Source organism: Pelecanus crispus, chromosome 1 (assembly GCF_030463565.1).
Source record: "Pelecanus crispus isolate bPelCri1 chromosome 1, bPelCri1.pri, whole genome shotgun sequence".
Lineage (NCBI taxonomy): Eukaryota > Metazoa > Chordata > Aves > Pelecaniformes > Pelecanidae > Pelecanus > Pelecanus crispus.
Window position 1 is genome coordinate 15,853,133 of NC_134643.1, and position 20,792 is coordinate 15,873,924.

A 20,792-nucleotide genomic window follows, 5' to 3' on the forward strand; every position below is an offset into this window, starting at 1 on the left:
TGTATCGTGCATATAAAACACCTTTAAAAAGGTGTTTTTCACTATCTGCAGCATAAATACTTTTGCATGATATATGAAATAAGTGCATAATGTTTCAGCTTAGTGTAAAGTATACTTCATACTTCACTAACAAGTCAGTTTACTATCAGGTACCTACGTGTGGCAGGGAAAGAATATAAATGCTGAGGTACTGTTAAGGAAGCAACTCTGGCTAATAATGCTGCCTCAGAATGACAATTACACCGTCCTGTGCACATTAAATCTTGTAACTCTGTTAACAGGAATAAAAATACAACTGAAGGGGAAAAAGGTGCAATGGGAGCTTCTTTAGGATCTAGTTAATAAACAAACCAACCAGTGACATTTCAGTAAAAAAAAAAAATCATCCATGGCACTTGTGCTACAACAGAGCACCGGATACACTCATCAGTGTATGAATATAATCTAGAGGAGTAGTAAATATTTTGAGAATTCTGCAGAGCTCAGGAGCATTTGCACCGCTTCCTCTGGACAACTTCCTGAAAAGTCCTACTACACTGAAACGGTATGATCAGGAATCTACCCTTTCTTCAGTTCAGTCTTACTGATCTCGCGTTATGTAGAGAGCTGCTGCAACACCTATTTGTGGGAGAGAAACCTGTTAGAAATCATCTTCAGAAAACAAGACAACTCTCCATCATGCAGGGACCAAGTCACACAAACTCTGGCTGAGAGCAGAAGCTACTGATGCAGTAGAAAAGCATCCCTTTAAAGTACTTTTCAGCTTAATGGACCGTGAGTGGTGACTGTAACTATTTATCTTAAGTCTGCTTCACAACAAGGTTAAACAGGTTAATTAAACCCACCACCTCAGTTGATAAACTAACCTCACCACCCAGTGATACGGATCAGTTACCACTAACACGTAGTTTAAGAAGCTGCTGCCTTTTCCCCATCAGTTAATACCACCTAGCTGGGAGAGGGACTGTGTAAGGAAAACAGTCCGCTTCAGTATGAAATTCAGCAAGTTCGCATGAACTGTGCTGAAGGTGATTTACACCATCTCGTCTGACTTCATGTTGATATGGACTAAGGACAGTTGCACCATCAGTAACTGCCTCAGTTGAGAGATGCTACGATTTCAAAGAACAGACGAGTCAGTGGGATTTGCCTTGAAACAGAACTAGGATCCTAAACCAAAAAGGCTACTGGCAGCCATGCCTCACTGATGATGCCTGTACAAGAACTGGCTGCACTTAGATTATTTTTTTAAGTTCTGTGGACACACATGCAGTGAGCCTTTAGTTTTTAATTCATAAAAAAGCAGCCAGCAAAAATGAAGTAGAATACAAGAGTACCAAGGAAGCAGGATCTTCCTGCATATCATAGTGCTATATGGACTATAATAATTATTATTTTCTGTGTAAGAACCAAATACAGAATTTCATCTGACAGTCATTTTATGTTCAGCTCATACTTCTTCCTGGTGTCTGACAGTAACAAGCTCTCCTTTGCTCTAGGGAATATAGGCAATGCTACAGTTACCACAGTGTTCACTTTATTCTGCATATCATATGGAGAACACGTAAGTGAAGTCTTCATTAATTTTATTCCTTGGCTCAATTTTGATGAGAACCAACTGCTTAGAAGTTCAAGAGTTCTCCCATTGCTTCTTGGTTTGTACAGTATAAACAAACTCACACTGCAGAGATAATGCCACAAGGCAGCTCTTACTACTTACAATGAAATTTATCACTAACATGGGAGAAAGAAAAAACCTGCTGCCAGAGAAGCACATACTTAAGTCACTGCCAGAGCAGATGGGCTATGCTGTGCTCTAGACTTTCCATTTTTAGGTGAACGAAGCAATACCTTCTAAGTCCACATACACTCACACAAATGACATTTAATTACTGCTTCAAACCAGATCACAAAAATCAACAAAGCACTGTAATAGCACTTTGCTGCCATCTGATTTTCAGAACTATAACCAATTACAAGGTACACTTCTGTGAGAACTATGACAACAAAGAGATTATGTGTTCATATCACATTTAAAACAATGCAACTTTTCTCAGTTTAGCAGAATTACACCCGAGTTGCAGTCTACTGAGAGGAAAATCTAAAACTAGAACTTCTGATTTTCTGCTGCTCATCCTGTCCTGCGACCTAGCGATGTTTGTCATGTGCACGGACCAGTCTTCTCCTCCTACTTTATCCCACCCATACCATTTTCTCTCAAATGTATTTGTTCTCTTTAGAATACAGTTTTCAGATGTAAGGTCCTCATTCCTTACATTTTTACTAAATTACTTCTTTTTACTCCCCTCTCCAGTTACATAAGAATAACGGCAAGGCATGCCAGAGACAGACACATACCCCAAGAGGTCTGGGATGGTGTCCAGAAAAATGACAGTCTAATTTCTCAGATTCTTCAGCTCCATCCGCTTCTCCTTCATCACTGGACAATCTGCTCGTTAAATCTCCTCCCATGGAAGGCAGTGGCAGTTCTGGTACGTACCCACTGTGGTTTGAAGAACTGTTGCTGTTTATGCTATTTGCAGATGACGGTCTAGAAGGAGAATATACATTTAAATCATCAGAGTTCAAAGGCTCGGCAAACCTACCTGCCAGAGTCAAGTGTTAAAGTAAATTATACCAGAAATGATCATGTAAAGAAGGACAGTAAGATACAGAATAGCTGACATTTGGTCTTACCAGAAATATATCATGGGTTAACATCAAGTTAATGTTAGCAGAAGCACCTTTGTATTGCCTGAGATTTTAAATTTGCTATGAGATTGAGTTTAAGATCTTGAGAGAGGCAAAGTATATTAAAAATGCAAACAAAAATCAGATGTGTAAAACTGTCTTACGTGGCACCATTACTCGGCTACTTGATTGATCCCAAGGGTCCAGTTATGAAAATTTCATTTCATACCAAAATACTACTGAAATTAGTGTACTAAATATAATGCGAGTGTTCAGCTGACACCCTCTACAGCTAGATTAGTAAGTGAAGTAACTGGAAGGACCTCTTACAGCACATAGGTTTTCTTTACCTTTGTCTAAAATCCAGTAAAACAAAGTGGGAATGCCTTTGTACCACAGGGCACAATGGTGCCTTGCCTTTCAAAGGCAGCTTTTAAACAAATCACATTAGAAGTGAGGGTGAAAAGGATTCTCAATTACAGTCTGTACAACCAAGTGTGTATGTGGACCTCTGAGGTTGGAGGAGATGTCTGCATTGAGAAGATCTTCTTCGACCTCATGAATTTATGCTATCAGGACACAGCCGTCACTACGACTGTGGACAGGTGCCCTCTTCTGAACTGAGCAGGGATTGCTCAACAATGTCCATCAGCTAGAAGTAGCTGCTGCAGTTGCTGTTGCAAGGGACAGATTGTGCGAGTGCTCCTTAGCCTTCAGGAAAAGTCAGTCGGGTCAAGCCAAGTCACCCTCAGTGAAACCAGCAAGCTTTGCCTCAGCAGAGCAGGGAGCACTCACATAACCTCTCCCAGCAGCAGAGCTGCAGGCTTGCTGGCTCCCAGCAGAGTGGTAGCAAGGCTTTCCTCTGGCACGGCTGCTTGCAAAAACAGACAGGACGGCAGAACAGAGGCACTGCAGCAGAAACAGAAGCGTAGATTGTACAAACATGACGTATGACTGCTAAAATCCTCTTCCTCGTGTACCACTGTCTTTCCAATTTCTTCAGCTGACTCTCACTGAATCACATTCCAGTTTCATTTCTTTGACTGTAACATCTACTAAAACCAATGTCGGCCTGCTCCTCTGCGCTCCTCTATGCAAGGACTGTGTAAGGTCACTCCTATTACAAGAATTATGTAGACTTCTGACCGCTTTATTTATTTACGGGTATTCTTTCATTGCCCTTTCACTCAAACCCTGTAAGACCCACCTCTGCCCTTATACCAATAACATTTCATTATGGCTTGATGAACACACAGAGAACATTGGAAATGGCTGTCTCTGTAAGACTTGAGATAGGAAATACAACAAATATATCTCTGAAATAGGGACAATCTTAGTACAAGAGCCCCAAAACGGGCACTCAATCCTGACCAAGGCTTCTGCAAATAAAAGAAATGTGAAACAAAATAAATATGAACAAACCCAACTAATTTAGCTCTATCTACTCCAGCCAAAACTAGTACCAAAAAAAACCCCACAGCCAACAAAACATACAGGAAGTTTACCAGAGGATAAGTAGAATGCAGTAGATCCAATGCATCATACTAGTTTTTCTAAAGGGGTGTCTTTAGAAGTTTGCATTGTCTGTCTGAAGACTGTTTTTTTCCTTTACAAGAAAAATCTTCAAAATGAGGAAAGACAATCTATGGACAGTTTCAAATCAACAGTTTTAAGAACTAGCTGCTTACATTATCATTTACGCTAAATTACACCTTTTTTTACAAGACAGTCCATTAATGTAATTGGTGAAGTATTTGCAGAGAAAAATTCTACATAAATGTACAGAATTTCACCACCGGTACCTACCCTGATTCATGTAAATAGACCTTTACTCCTAAAAGTGTCAGAATGACTTGAATGTAAACTTTCCTAATTATTACTGGTCGTTTAGGAAAAAAGTGCAGTTAGTCTGAGATTCCAGAGGGTGGACACGACTCCTTACCCCATTCCCAATCAGACCACAGGCTACCATGGACAGATTTAGGTTAATATAAACGTAGTCTATCTTGTACTGCTAAGAGAAACTCTTATATTAATATGTTTTATCATGCAGTAGCCTAAAGAAATACCAAATGCTTACAAAATAAGCTGTATGAAAGACTATGACATTTCTTACAGCACCTTCGGAATGCAACGTTCCACACTGGAGAATTGCTTACCTTGGAAGTACAGAATTTGGTGGTCGAGATTTTGCAGGAGATGTTACTTTAGATTCTTGCCCAGAGTTCACTGAAGATCCTGACAGAGAGTCTTGTGCTGGTGTGGGCTGGCTCTGATAGCTTTCCCTTGCAGATGGTGGATGCTCTTTGTCTTTTGCAACTTCTTTTTCCCTGGATCGAGCTTTGTGTTCAGCTAGAAGGATGTCAAACTGTTTTTTACGGCCTGGAACTGCTCGTCGATGATTAAGTGAATGAGTCTAAAAATAGGGTGGTTAAAAAGCATTTGTGTGTGCATGACATTGTTTATGAGTCCTCTATACTTCTGATACACCACAACTCTAAAAGATAAAATCTACTTCAAACAACTTTAGCCACAGTTATGGAAATAAAGCTGTTATTCCACATTATCTTTGACAATTTATGAAGTCATTCTTAAGAAATGCCAACAACAAAGCTAAAATTACTTTTTGCAACAACTTTCATATAATAGAGTCTATTGACTTACCTTTTGCAAAACAGAAAATATCATTCCAATAATTTTAGGATATTAAGAAGTAATGTCATTGTAGCTCTTAATTTATAATGAAAAATTTATTTCACTGGATAGAAAAATGCGCACATAGTTTAAAGTGAATTTAACTGATCATGTCTACTGACAAGCAGCATATACGCATACAAACGTTCATTATAAATGTCTTACACTGCTGCTACTTTTTGACATGAGACGTATTACTATCACAAGGGCATCCTCCAAGTAATTTATTATATGAAAATCATCTTAATTTTTTACTAAAATTGACTATACTTCAACACTGTTGCACACATGAACCAAAAAAGGAGCATTTAAAGTAACACTTGTGCTTCTACATGAGACGTTAATGCTTTTTGCATAACAAAATGACAAGGAAAAAAAAATCTTTTTAGAAATATCAGTGGAATAATGCAGATGCTCTGATTCAAAGAAACAGAATTACTCAAAAGAATTACCTGAAGACAGCGTCTGAATACCATACCCATTGTCTGTAAGACAGGAGCAGGTATGACCTCTCAAACTACTGTGGTAGGATTTAAACTATAACAAAGCATCTGATATTTTATCTTCTAAGAAAAATACCTTGCAGGTGAGCGATCTTGTGCAAGGTTTCTTTGTTTCAGGATCCAGTACTCCACAGTGTTTATTTGGGTCAAATTCTCTTTCTGTTTGATGGGGGGATAGGGAGAAAAAGGAGGGGAAAAAAAAAAAAAGATTATTACAGAAATTTTAACCAGAGTAGCTAGAATTTTTGCCTCATAGTACTTAATTCAACCAGGCTCAACCTGAACCACTGTTCCCAACCCCAACACCCCATGATAGTGTGATGTGCATCACTCACTGCTGTGCATTTTTTTTGTCCTTACACACCTCAAACTATTCAGAGCGGTATTTCAGTCACAGACTTCATAGAAACAAGTCTGCTTACAGAGCTGTGCTCAGCAGAGTGGCCCAAACACAGGACCAAGCCAAATACCTACGAGTTCAATTCCCTCTCTAATGCTGGCTGCCTCTGAGGCCGTGAAATACAGCATCTGCAAATCTAGCTTCTGAGTTTGGCTGAGACACGTACACACTAAATATCACAAATGCTTTGAACAACATTTCTTTGACATACTCAGAAGCTCTGAAACAAACAGCCTGTGGTGTCTCAAAAGTTAATGCAAGATTACTAGTGGCATTTTAAAAACAAAATTTATCTAAATCTGTCCCTGAAATCTGTGTAAAAATAACACGTATGTTAGTTCTTATTTCCCTAAGTGAAGGGTGGCATGAAATTTAAAGTTTGCAGAGATTATGGGAAAAAAAAGCATTTACATGAGTTCTACTCATAATTAACATTAAAAGTGCATTAATATTTAATATGCTGTATTTGCGTATTTAATTTTCATTAATATTTTAGTATTTATATACCACAGATAGCATCACCTCCTTTAGGTTATGTTAATATAATTTTAGGGTTTGCACTAGACAGCTGTAAAAAAACATATGGACATACACTTTTTAGTTTATGCCACCAAAAAAATCTACCATTATCTTTACACACCTTGGCATTGTATGTTTTAATTGGCAGACTGGTTTGCTTTTGTTTGACAGTGGAATATAAACTATTTACCAAAGCCTATTTTAACTAGACAGTGGTGTTACATTCAGATATAATAAACATCCTGTACTCAAACACAACATTTAATCCAAGGATCTAAAAATTCTTTACAAATAAAGAAATCAGAGCTAAGATGAAGACAGCAATTCACAGCTATGTTACAATGTTATGACAGCATCACAGCAAGAAGAACAGCTGGAAGAAGAAATGCGAGGCCAAGTAGCTTACGTTGGACGACGGTTGTCGTCCAGATACCACAATTACTAGCAGTTATACGTATTCTGCTATATGGACTTAAAAATTATAAAGCAAACATTAAATGGTTATTTTATCGACCTATGAGCAGATATATACCAAAAAGTGAGCTTGGAAAAAACAGTTGGCACTGGGTTTTTTGGTGAAATCTACAAAGGGACTGAAATTTGTCACAAGCAGTTGTAGTTTCTGTGGCCTTACAGCACAGCAGAAAAGTAGCTGTGTATGACTACATATAATAAACATTTATTTCTACTTAATGGATGAAAACACATGTTCATGAACTAAAAGAGTTAATCACTCCTTTTTTTTGAGTGTATGATATTCCTATCAATTTCCTGAATCACCCACCTAAAAACCTTTAAGGCAAATTAAAAAACAAACTAAACAGACTACACGGACTTATAAATATGCCTTCAAATGAAAAATCCTGAGGATAATTGTAAGCCTGTGGAATGCGTTCTGAAAGTCAACAGGCAAGGACTGTTTTGGACCAACAGGGCAACATACTTCAAAAATCAAAAGTGCTCCGCTGGCAAGCATCCAGGTTGCTACTTGTCAATAAGAGTGTCAAGAAAAACTTGCAGGACTGATTACAGCAAAGCCAATTTTTAGGAAACCATATAGAGATAAAATCAACAGAATGAATTATAGTTGAAAAAAGTGGAAGCGAAGCCTCTGCCATCCACTGAACAACAAAATAACATGCTTTCCCTGAGAAACAGAAAATATTAAACAAACAGCAAACCACTTCTCCTGGCTGAAGCTGGACTGTTCCAGAGAAATCATGAACATCTAATTGCCAGCTACAGACGTGCCTAGTTTGGGCAACACATTAAACGAAGATTATCATCTTCTTATCAATAACAAAATGCAGCTTCTGACTACCTCTGTATTAGGAAATGTGTAGCGTGAGAACCCCTAGACTCCTGTGCACAGGCACAGCTTGAGAAAGCTGTTTCTCCAGAATGGATTCTGCTTCTTCATGTTCAGTGGACGGAGTAAAGAGCATTCATTATAACCTCACCGAAAGAAGAGGAAGGGTCAAAACTGAATTGTCTCAAACTCCTGTTTACAACACAACAGATATTCTTGGCATAAACTGGACATCCACATTCTTTAACTTTACCCCAAAGAGAACAAGAACTAAGGAATATTTAGGAAAAAAAATTTTTTTTTGCAGTTTGCTACTAGGGAACACTGATCCACTTATGGTGGGCAGCTACAGACTGTCTTTTGTGGTTCCACGAGCTGTTTCCTCTCTCTCACCAACAACAGCGCTCCTGAAGAGAGGGCAGGCTCATTCATCACCCAACCAACCACCAGCTCTCAGCAAAGAAAAAAAAAACGAACTTCAGCCAGTCAGGAAAACAGTATGAGAGAGAATGGAGGTTGCTAAAAAGGAAAGAAAACAGATGTAAACCAGTCAGACCTATTAAGGAGCTTCAAAAATTAACAGCTGTACAGTTCCGCAGCAGCGGACTGAGGGAAACCTAAATCCCCTAGCCACCGTTTCGTTCTTTTAATGTGAAATGAATGAAATTTACAGGATATCTAGAATAATCATCTCATTGACCTTCCAAGATCTTTTTCTCAGCCTTTGCACAGTTTTGTATAATAATGGAGAGGAATCTATCATAGTGGCACACAATCTACAGGCAATTCATCTACAGTGCTCTCAGGACTCCTCCTATTTGCATCATTGCTAAATTACTGTGTTGCTGCATCAACACGTGAGGCATCAGAACCAAGACTGAATGGATTCTAAATTTGATAATGACAGAGGAGCTTTAAAAAAAAGTATCAATTCTGTGGATTTGTTAACCATATAAAAGTAAACTAATGCCTATCGGAGTGTTCAAACGGTCCTGTGCAGAGCTCCAGCCTGTTTGGAAATTTCCACCAGCGAAACGTTCCCTAGCCTAGAAGACACTGCGAGAGACAGCTTAGAGACAGAATAATGATGGAGTCACCTCCACAGAAAAAGCACACAGGTTGAAGGAAGGCCCTACAGAAATTATTCTTCTTTATGAGCACATTTCAGCAAGCACACGTGCAAAAAAAGTACGAGTATCACCCACAGCCCTGCAGTGGTACGTGGTGACACGAGGAAAAAGAGTATCTCAAAAAGTATCAGTTTCAATTGCCCAAGTAGGAATTCAGAACATATTAGCTAAATTAAGCATCTAAACCATTAAAGGAATTAATAGGTTAAAAGAAACCAATATTTTAAATTAACTGCAAAATATATGGAGTTTTTATTAGAATAACAAATTGGATCTTAGCAAGTGAAAGGTAAGGTTTAAAAGCCTAATCAGCTACTTTCTCTTAGTATTTTTTCATTTTGTGGAATGCTATCACGAACAACGGTTCTGTTTTCTTACACGCCACCGTTAACTAGTTAAGAAAGCAATCGGTGTACCGAATCCTTTAAGGCAATGGCGTTGTTCCATACCACACACAGCCCTAGCAAACACCTCGCACTGGTCTGGAATCAGGCCAAGGTAGCAGTACCATAGGCTAACTGCCAAACTTGAGAAAATGAAAAAAATAAACCTGATATTCAGTAAAAAAATCAGGCACACTCATTAACTGGAAATGAAAGCATTTATCTTGTACAACTTATACATGGTTCATAACTAGTGCGCATGTAGAAATCATGTGAACTAACTTTCTGCCAAACTGACGATCTAATGCAGATCATGCTGCCGTTAGCAAAATTAGCTTTTCAGTACACACAAGAAGTTCCTGCCCAAATCACAAAGTACTGCCAGCTGATGAATAGACCCTGCACAGCTTCTGAAGCCGTAAACTTGAGTCAGTTACTCGGGGGGGGGGGGGGGTGGGGGGGCGGAAGAAAAATCCCTCAAAACACTTTTCCTTTGATTCTGAACAAAAATATGTTTTCAAGCTTTAAGGGGCAAATTCTCCACTTGCCGCCCAACAGCTGGCAGGCGTCACCCCCGGGGAACTCCACGGAAAATAATTCTTCCTCTGAATGGACAGCAACCTTTCTAACAGAGCTTCTGCCCTCCCACGATGGGCCGTTCTGTGCTTCGGTGGCAGATGTGCATGAGGACGTACATCCTCAATACTGCCCTGCCTAACCATCCAGGGCATTTCCACATTTAATGTTGCTCCCTCAACCCCGCCGTCCTGTCTTCCCGAGAAAGACTGAGATCCCCATGCTACAAACGTCTTCACTCATGTGTGAATCACAGGGGGAGAGGGGTGGAGGGAATTATGACTTTTAAGACTTCCCCAGCATTTCCCCTATCTTCTTAGAATTTTGTAGTATTTAAAACCGACAGACAATTCTTTAAAAAATCATGACTTGGTGGATAATCCAATGTCTTAAACCTCAACTGTTCAACTTGATCATGACTATACTGAAGTCACCCAACCAAGGCACATTTTCTTTTGTTGTAAACAGACTCAAATTACATAATGGCTTGAGGAAGCCTTCTGCCTTTCTGTTTTAATGAATTTACTTCCTTAAAAACTTGTATTTGGCCTGTTGGCCAGTTGAGAAACCCATTAAACACTCTAATTTCAAGCTAAACAGAATGTGTACTTTGAAAATATTTTACACATGCTAAAAGTGTGAAAGCTTTCTTTTTCATATATGCAAACTGTCATCTTGCAGTAAAAAAATCAAACCAAAACCAGGCTACAGCATTTTATTAGTACACTATTTCTGAGCTATAGAAATATTAATGAAGAAAGACGGACTACCTCAAAGGACGAGCTACAATATCACTTACCTGAAAGTCTTTTGTAAGGCTTGTTACTGCTTTTAGTGCCATTTTGGTGTTTCTTGTCTATTGATGGAGCTATAATTCCTTTGCCATTCAGAATCTTTTCTGGTGACGGTGGCACTGACTTGGATGTCAAACCAGATTTAACCAAAGTTGGAGCAGGTATGGTGGATGAAGAGGCTGAGGAGGAGGTGATGGTGGTAGTGGTTGCAGAATTCATTTTAACATTGGCACCATCTGCCTTCACTAGGTTAGGAATTTTCTCTAGACTGACTACTGGAACAGGAACGCTGCAAAACCAAAGAAAAATCTTCAAGTTGTATTCTCTGTACCAAAGACTTACAGTTACTTAATCTCCTTCCACAGATATATATATAAAAATTTTGATGCAAGTGACACAGTATCTTCAGACCAGACTAAAATGAAATACTTAGTACCATTATTGACTATTTTTGTTCAATCAAATGTTTACAGAACCAGGCATTTGTAAAGCCTGGCAATGTACAGAATTATGAAAACGAACCTTTGTATTTTTTTTATTTTTAAGGTACAATCCCCTACTATTCATAAACAAAATAAGTCTTTGGTACTAAGCAAAACATACGCCCTTACATATACGGTCTCATGCCTTTAACACAAGCACATATCAGATGTGTGTATGCTGTACTAAACTCACCATGATAACAAAGTAGTTTGCTAACAATATTAATATTTTTAAACAAACACAGAAATAACTCATTTGTTCAGATGTGTCTGAATGACATACAAGTTCTGGAAACAAGGAGAAAAGAGATTTTAAGCACAGGCATCTTAACAGCGGTCCCTTTAAAAGTATTAAAATCCTTGATGAATTGAGCAGTACTAAAATGTATTTTTAATAAAATCTTATGAATTTAAAAATAAAAATTCCCAATATAATTGTTAGCTTAGCTGGCCCTTTTCAGAACAAAGTCTGCAATAACTAACTTCTCCTAACTTAACTACCACCACAGCATATTTGTGGCACTAACAAATGTTACCTCCTCAATTTGGCAGCAAAAAAGATTGAGACAAGTGATTTTCAATTCCAACATTATTTTAACATTTCTGGCTCCTATCTGCATGAGGAAATATCCAACAATGATAGCTGCTTTTTACCTACCCAACAACTCCAAAATTTGATGTCTTGTGACTACCAATTAATATATAACTTATAAATTATATACCCCTCCTACTGAAACAAACCCAGAGAAAAAAACATTAATATAAAAAACTAAATTCTCAGAGCTTTAAGCCCAGGCTTCATTGGGGGCTGCAAATGAAAACATCTTACTTCTTCAGTTCTTCCCATACACTGCCTGAGAAATTGCTTTTGCCAAATAGTTGACTATCTGCCTCGTAAGCAAATTCACACATGGATCATGCAAACCCCACAATTTTCAGGCTATCATTCCACACTGAGCAAACAAAAGAAACACAAGTTTTCTTACACACAAATGCAATGGTGATGTTTAAAAGGTAAAACAAATTTCTCATCTAGAATCATGGGAGTCTCCTTAACAGTATTCCTATCTTTTCCTTTCTGAATTGCTCAGAACTAAGCTAACCTCCGTAATTTTAATCCCCAGCATAAAGGTGACAGTTGAGAAGGCTGTCCCACACAGAAAAAATTCTTAAAACTCAGGGGTTCTTTAATCTATTATTATCTTAAAGGTTTAACTTGATGTACACACTTAAATGTAAAATTAAACATATTTATAAAGAGTGTGAAATCACTCCTTAGCAAACTGTACTCAAAGAACAATCTGCTTCTTGCACATCACTTAAGTAATTTCGCATGGCAGTGCAGAGCTTCTACAAGTGCGTTACTCCTGATGTTTGTTAAATACACAACTGCTCTTAAATCAGTATATATTCAGAAGTACACTGGCACGTTGCAGTTCAGGTAAGCAGAGTTTCTTGCCGGAGACCAAGCACACTGTGGCCAGCCTCCCAGAACAGACAACATTTGCCCGTCTGCACATCGCTGTACGGTTTGGGGCTTCCCCCCGTTCACGAGTCTCACATAATTTCCATCTTTTGTGTCTGAAAAATGGCGCCTTCGCTGCATTCTTCCTACGGAAGGAATGATTAGCAGGTGTGGAGTTTCTACAATCGGAAAAAGATGACTTTGAGATGGCATTCTCCATGGGACACCCTTCAGCAATGTCAGAAGCAGGGTACAAAATATCTGTCTTGAGACCTTTGTGGACTACTACAAAACCGCTGTTTCTCCATAGCTGATAAGCAGAAAGTGCAGCATGTGTGGCTGGAGCGGACTCTGCCATACTGGAAAATTGTTAATCTTTGTTCTAAGGCTATTTTAACATAGAAAAATGTACAAACCTTGATATAAACAACATGTATATAAAACTAAAAAGAAGATTTAGACACCGACACATATTCTGGAGCTGGAATTAAATGATATGAAACTTCCACATCCATAAATACAGCAGTCAGCTAGTCAGAATGCAGATCTGACTGAAGTAAAATGTAGAGCGCCGGCCAGTAACGATGCAAAAAAATTTAACTTACTCACAAGACCAGAACTGCATTAAGTATTTCAATGACAATGCAAACATGGAACTATGAAAGAGAGGATTTGATCCTCTACTTTTTTAAACTGCCCTGAATTTATTAAGTTAAATGACAGGCACTACTTATAACATCTCAGGGTAGGAATTAATTTTTTTTGCTTTTACACAAATGGCAATTACATTTTCTGAAAACAGGAGCATTTTTTTAATCTAGATCGAGTAGTTTTACTATATAAAAACTACATCAAAACATATGCACAAATCTTCATGCCCAGTTTCTAAGATCTATCTTAATGCAAAGTGCTGATACACACGGAAGGGGTCAAGTGTATTATCTGGTCTAGTAGCAAAATACGTTTAATAAGAAAAAAGTTTCTCTGTTTTGCAGTGCTTAGAACCTCAAATCCTAGGGCATACACGGATGGATCACTGTGATAATGAACAAAGCCCAGGGGAGGGAATATTTTTGCTTAGTTTTGTTACAGATCAAAAAGTCAACCTTCATTATGCATTTCATCACCACGTAGAAGAAAAAAGAAAAATACTCCAGTATTTGAAGACACACGTTCTATAGGACTCCTGGCAGTCTACAGTAAATTATTTGAGATTTTAGAAGCTACAGATGATAATCTCTCTTTTTTTTTTTTTGTACTGTAAGTGGGTATTGCGTTCAACATTAAGGAAATTTAGTTTCATCTTAGCATAACACACAAAGATGAATCGATAACCACACTGCAAATTGGAAGCTGCACAGGACCAGCAACCATGGTCAACTACTAAGGACTAAAAAGGTACATAAAACACAAATGCTTATATTTATATTTGATGGTCAAGGAGAGTTCTTTTCCCAAACTGAGTTTTTTGAGTGAAAATTGAAGATTTCTTTAAAAAGTTTGTTAAAAAAATAAAAAAATAAGGTGCTTCAACTTATTTACTATATTTTAAAAAGAATTTTTTAATTAAGAGCCTGTTTAGATTTATTAAAGAGAACTACTGAAAGGGACAATTAGAAAAACAACATGCAAAAAAACATAAAAACTGAGGAAGGGCACACAACAATCAGTAAAAATGAGAAAAATGGGAGTACAGACGATTGCCAAAGATAGGTGAGAAAAATCTGTATTCAGTGAAGACAAGTTTACTTTTTTTTTTTTACAAAATAAATTATAATAATAATAGCAGTATCTACCACAAGGACAGTAAAACAGCAATGCAAAAATGACAGAAATGTTCAGTATTTCTTCTGTACTAAGAAGGAAGCATGATAACGCTCTCCAATCAGATAAAAATGCGTTTTGATTCCCTCAGTAAGTGTAAAGTGCCAGTTGAAAAACCATGATTTTTTTTTTTACATAAGCAAATCTGAATAATGTGGCATGTGTTCCAAAAGAGTTGGAGAGATATTGGGTCTCAGCATATTAATTCCTAATTGAATCCTGGAATATTTGGCAACTTAGAGAGGCTAGCTGAGTGCTGCTGTTGCATCCACACTGAAAACCCAAACCAGAGTGTCTTGGGAGAAATAATGGAAAAACTAATAAAAATAAACTGATAAACAATTAGTTCACATGGTTTTGCTGAAAATCAGATCTTGGCAAAAAAAATCTGGTTTCACTTTTTGATGAGGTTACCAGTTAAGCTGACAAAGATAACTGTGAAAATGTTCCGACTTTTGAAAGGCATTATAAAACACAAATAAGAACAGTTTAAAAGCAAATGTTAAACAATATAAAATCAAAAACTAGCTTCTCAGAGATTATCATTCAATAAGGGTGCTTGCTAGGGGGCTTTTTAGCCATCATTACCAAGTCTGACATGACTGAAAATTTCACTGGTCTTTAGAAATAAATATAAGATTACTGGTGATAACATTTGCTGATGGAATCAGGATTGAGGGAAACTAAATAATGAAGACACAAAGGCAGTTATAAAAAGCAGCATGGAGTGTTTGGTAAAGTTCATTAATTCAAAAAGATATTTTAATACAAGCAAATGTAAAGTTACACATGAAATAAAAAGCTATTCAGTCTGCAGTGAAATACAGGGAAACAACATACTGGAAAATAGTGACAAAAACATTTAGTGGTCACAGTGGATAAGCACTGTGAGCTTTTATTGTATTGTTTATATTAAAAAAGGGATATGGCAAATAAGATTAAGGAGCAAATTTAGTTTTTACACATCCCTGGTTATAGTGATACTGGAATATGGCTTCCAGTGTTGCTGACCAGTGGTTCAACACCAATGTTGATGAATTAGAAGGGAACCAGAAAAAGGCTACAAAAATATCTGGGGGCTACATGACAGGCTTCAAAAGCTCATTCTCTTTTTCAGATAAGATAACTCATTTCCTTCTGTTTTCTCATGTTCTTGGTCAGGCAGTTGGACTAGATAATCATTGTATGTCCCTTCCAACTGAAATATTCTATTCTAACTACTCCTTCAGCAGAACCTGCGACAAACTCCTAAAACAAGAGTGAATTTCCCTCCTAAGTATCTTGTGGCAATTTTTTTTAGTTCCAAGCCATTGCTTGTCACTGTCATTCCCCAGCACGAAAAATAACTGTAGTGTGTCACAACACCCCTCATACCTGGGGCTCCTTATTACCTCTGTTTTCCTTTCTTCAGTCTTTTAAAAATTATTTTTCCTTACTGTTATGTAATTTTGCTGGGTTTTTTTTGGGTCACTTGTAACCATATTCATTCTAAAATCTCAGCCACTCATTCAGCTCTTCTCAAATTTGTGAGAAAAGAAATTCACAAACATTTAAAAACATAAACCATCATTCTATTCTACATTGCTGGGACTGCCTCTACAATGTAACAAATATTTGTGATTTAGTGGTTAGAATATGTGGTCCAAGTTAACTCTGCTGAATTTTGTTTCCAATTCCATGCTGCATTAGGAATACCGTTAAATCTCGACTAGCTTCAGCTTCTCAACCTCAGTATGAATGATTTCCTAACACAAAGAAATAGACTAAGGGATGATTTAAAAAAAACTTTGAAAAGTGACATTATAAATTTTAAATGATTACCCATAGGTATACCTTTGGGATCCTATGTCTGTTTACAGAAAGACTATTAGTTTTCTATGTGCTGATGAAAACCACATAATTTCCATCTCATTTGCTTCATTTTCAGAACTTCTGGCAGGCAACAGCTAATCCTTGTGGAGGGAGGTCAAGGAGACTTGCTTCAGCTGGTATCTCAGGGCTAGCTTACTTTAACACTTTACCCCAATTTTACGCTGCCTCAGGATCGTGGGTGGGTGGAAATGAACATCCCGTAGCATCACAGCACCAAAATCCTCCAGGGCAGGGCTCAGAAGCTGTGCTGGGGCACAGCAAGCGAAGCGTCATCCTTTGGGCAGGTCAGCAGTGAGGGAGAGAGCTCCCGGCCACAGGCATGCCTTTTATAAAGGGGAAGCATCTGGGGTATTCTTATTAATTATGGTTGCTTGTTCATTATTGTTGTTATTACTACCAATCACCTTACTCTTTGCCTTTTCTCTCTACTCTCTACCCTTTTGCTATACCTCTTACCGCCTCGACTGCAAGCTTCAGAAAACAATGGTTCACATTTATCTTGTGCACAGCGCAGTGGTGCTCCAGCACTGCTCCAGTCTCTGAGTACTGCTGTATTAATAGCAACGATGTTAGAGAGATACAGAGGAAAAAAATCAGAGCTGAACATATTTCTGGATGATGTATTCACAATAATCCTTCGTACGCCAACTACAAGAAGGGAAGTACTAAAACAGCGGCTACAAAAATGACACAATTGCAGATCTCTTTCATCTGATCATTCTGATCACGCTTTTTACAGCATTAGCCGAGGAGCAACCTGAACCTCTGCAGCGCATCTTAGAACAACACAGGATGTGAAGAAGAGAAAGAGCTACTCAGTCAATGTTTAAGATGATGACTCAACCAAAACTATAATGAATTAAACAACAGAAGAGTTGCGTCTACATGCAGGCAGGCAGGCCAACAGACAGATCTACTGGGCCATGCTGTTGCAGAGGCCATTGCTGAAATCATTGCTGAAATACTGCTACTAATTGTAACAGCTAAAATTTAAAAGAGATGCTGTATGAAAGAATCGGGAAAGCACAACAGAGGTTATTCCAGGTCTGGAAAGCAATCATTACAAGTGATACAATTCCGAATTGATAACTGTCTGGAAGAACCTATGGCAAGTGAATATTTGTGGTACGAGACTACAATGTAACAGACAAAAGCACTGAGTAACTGGAAGCTTCTGAGGATGACAAACCACAACACACTTGGATACATGATGAATCCTTTTGCATTTTTGAGACAAATGCATTTGTGTCAATTGAGTATTTCTTTCTAAAAGATACGTGGGTGAAATTCTATGGCTTGTACAGACAGCTGAATGGAAGATATAACCTTATCTTAAAAAAGAATAGATTTTATGAACCATTTCTCCTTTAAGAAAATCAGACCTGCTGAATATTTTCTAGAATTCCAAATAAAAATTATAATCCACTAATCGAATAGGAACAAACACTTTCTTCTGTAACAGCTGCCAGCTCTCTATAACCTGTGATGATTATCAGACTGATTTTCTTCTTTAACAAGTCATGTAATCTAAGGCACTTAACACTAAATTTTGAAAGACAATTTCATTGATCTCCACTTCAGACTGCTCGTATATGTTATGTGATGATTACAATATCTTTAACAACTATACGCCTCATTTTTCCCCACTGGTAAACACAACTACAGTATTATCTCCCAGCAGAGCTGCAAGAATTGGGTATTTCATAGGTACTGACAGATTCATTGCCAAAGTATTAACAGGGCAGTACAACAGTTTTAAACAGCTAAATCTACCTTGTTAATCATCAGTAAATGTTTGGGATGTTCCCAATAAAGGGAAAGGGGATTGGTGGAAATGCTGAATTATTTTGTTCCCTTCCAGCTTTTACTGACTGACAGAATGCCATCTGTTGCCAGAATGGAAGATATTGTTTATAGATTCAGTTAGTATGCTGAAATGTGGATATGTAAGTTGCTGTCTCTAACACGAGGACAAGAAACAGGTTTGTAGTCAACAGTGTTAATACTCTGAAGTCCTTTCTGATTTTCTTTTAATTAGACTTAAAAAAACCCCTCTCTTGTATAAAATTCCTCTCCAACATTTAGAAGGTCACTATTCAGTCAAGAATATTTTTTTAAAATAGTAAATGAGGCACTTACACCTTAACTAGAACAGCCTCTCTCTCATTTGTGTGTATGTGTGTGTGTAATCTAAACATCCAGATTTTCTATTTTCAGGATTATATACCATAATTGTCCAGAATGGTCATCATGCTTATAGAGATGTTGGGTTCAAATTTATAGGAAGATTAGATTTTGATTCAAGTTTGTTCCAGTGCAGGGTAAATTCTACAGCTAGGCAGAAGCTACTCTCTTTGAAATCATACCAACTAGTACATGTTTCAGGCAGACAACGTGAGCTATTACTTTAACATAATTTGAGTTTATGCTTTGTCTCATGGGTGAATGGTTTGCATTAGATTATTTACTGCTTTAAGGCAGTTGGGTCCAGAAACCCTACCTAAAATCATGACCTTCTTATATTAGATATTACATATAAAAGGGAAGGATCTTTACACAGTAAGTAGATAAAACTTAAGAAAAAGGAAGTCCTACTATCTTGAGTTTACAGACACAGAACTGAGGCTGAGGTGACCGAGTCGTAACAGTAGCCTGTGCAGAACCAGGAACTGAACCCAGATCTCTTGAGTCACCAACCTACTGACCTAATCACAAAGCATCTTTTCTACAGATAACTAAAGACAAAACAGTTTCTTATGGGATAATTAGTGACCCAGTTCTGCTCTCATTTACATTTTTGATATTCGGCTGCTATCATCACAGTCACGGGAGGATGGGCCCGGCAGTCTCAAAGCCTATATGTGTATATATATCACAGTACATGATGTAAGACTCCCCCAAAATAGTGATTTTTGCAGCCAGAGTTTTCTTGTCTTCTTATAAGGCATCAAACATTATCAAAATACAGAACGAGCTCCAACAGCAGCTGCTGTTGAAGATAAATGACTGTAACCAGTAAGTTTTCATAAACATCAGTTAAGCCAATATTAAGAACTCTGCAAAAAATTATCCTACTGTTTAAAAGCATCAGTTTTAAGGGCTGATACTGTAATGGAAGATGGACCTTAAAGATAGCAAACTGGGTCAATATCTCACTTGCTATATGCATCTTGGAAAAGCACATTTGATGGAACATCAGAGAAGTAACCCAGTCCTCCTCCTTCTTCCTATATATTTTTTTTTAAATTTAAAAACATCCCAGTTTCCTCCCTTAGGAAATGCAGAGGCTTAAACTGTAAACTTAGATAAGATGAGAATATGGATTTTTTTTTTTTTATGATTGTGAAATATACATAGGATCATAGAATTGTTTAGATTGGAGAAGACCTTTAAGATCACTGGGTCCAACCGTTAACCTAACACTGCCAAGTCAACCACTAAACCATGTCCCTAAGCACCACATCTACACATCTTTAAAATACCTCCAGGGATGGAGATTCCCACTTCCCTGGGCAGCCTGTTCCAGTGCTTGACAACCCTTTCAGTGAAGAAATCTTTCCTCATATCCAATCTAAACCTCCCCTGCAGCAACTTGAGGCCATCTCCTCTCATCTTATCACTTGTTACTTGGGAGAAGAGACCGATGCCCACCTCACTACAGCCTCCTTTCAGGTAGCTGTAGACAGTGATACGGTCTCCCCTGAGCCTCCTTTTCTCCAGGTTAAACAATCCCCGTTCCCTCAGCCGCTCCTCAGAAGGCCTGTGCTCCAGATCCTTCACCAGCTTCATTGCCCTTCTATGAACACGCTCCAGCACCTCAATGTCTTTCTTGTGGTGAGGGGCCCAAAACTGGACACAGTATTCCAGGTGTGGCCTCACCAGTGCCAAGGACAGGGGGACAATCACCTCCCTGCTCCTGCTGGCCACACCATTCCTGATACAAGCCAGGATGCTGTTGGCCTTCTTGGCCACCTGGGCACACTGCTGGCTCATGTTCAGCTCTCTGTCAACCAACACCCCCAGGTCCTTTTCGGCCAGGCAGCTTTCCAGCCGCTCTTCCCCAAGCCTGTAGCGTTGCATGGGGTTGTTGTGACCCAGGTGCAGTACCCAGCACTTGGCCCTGTTGAACCTCATAGAACTGGCCTTGGCC

General features: G+C 38.3%; 1 protein-coding gene across 7 annotated transcripts in view; it reads right to left on the reverse strand.

Annotated features, from left to right (window-relative positions):
- Positions 1-20,792, reverse strand: part of ATXN7L1 (ataxin 7 like 1) — a 120,358-nt gene that overhangs the window by 14,724 nt on the left and 84,842 nt on the right. For all 7 annotated transcript variants that reach the window (XM_075712568.1, XM_075712552.1, XM_075712595.1 and 4 more), the window contains 4 exons: positions 11,005-11,288; positions 5,965-6,047; positions 4,851-5,107; positions 2,359-2,551 (listed from right to left, as the gene is read on the reverse strand). In XM_075712568.1, the coding sequence (XP_075568683.1) occupies positions 2,359-2,551; positions 4,851-5,107; positions 5,965-6,047; positions 11,005-11,288 (817 nt within the window). The remainder of the gene's footprint in view (positions 1-2,358; positions 2,552-4,850; positions 5,108-5,964; positions 6,048-11,004; positions 11,289-20,792) is intronic.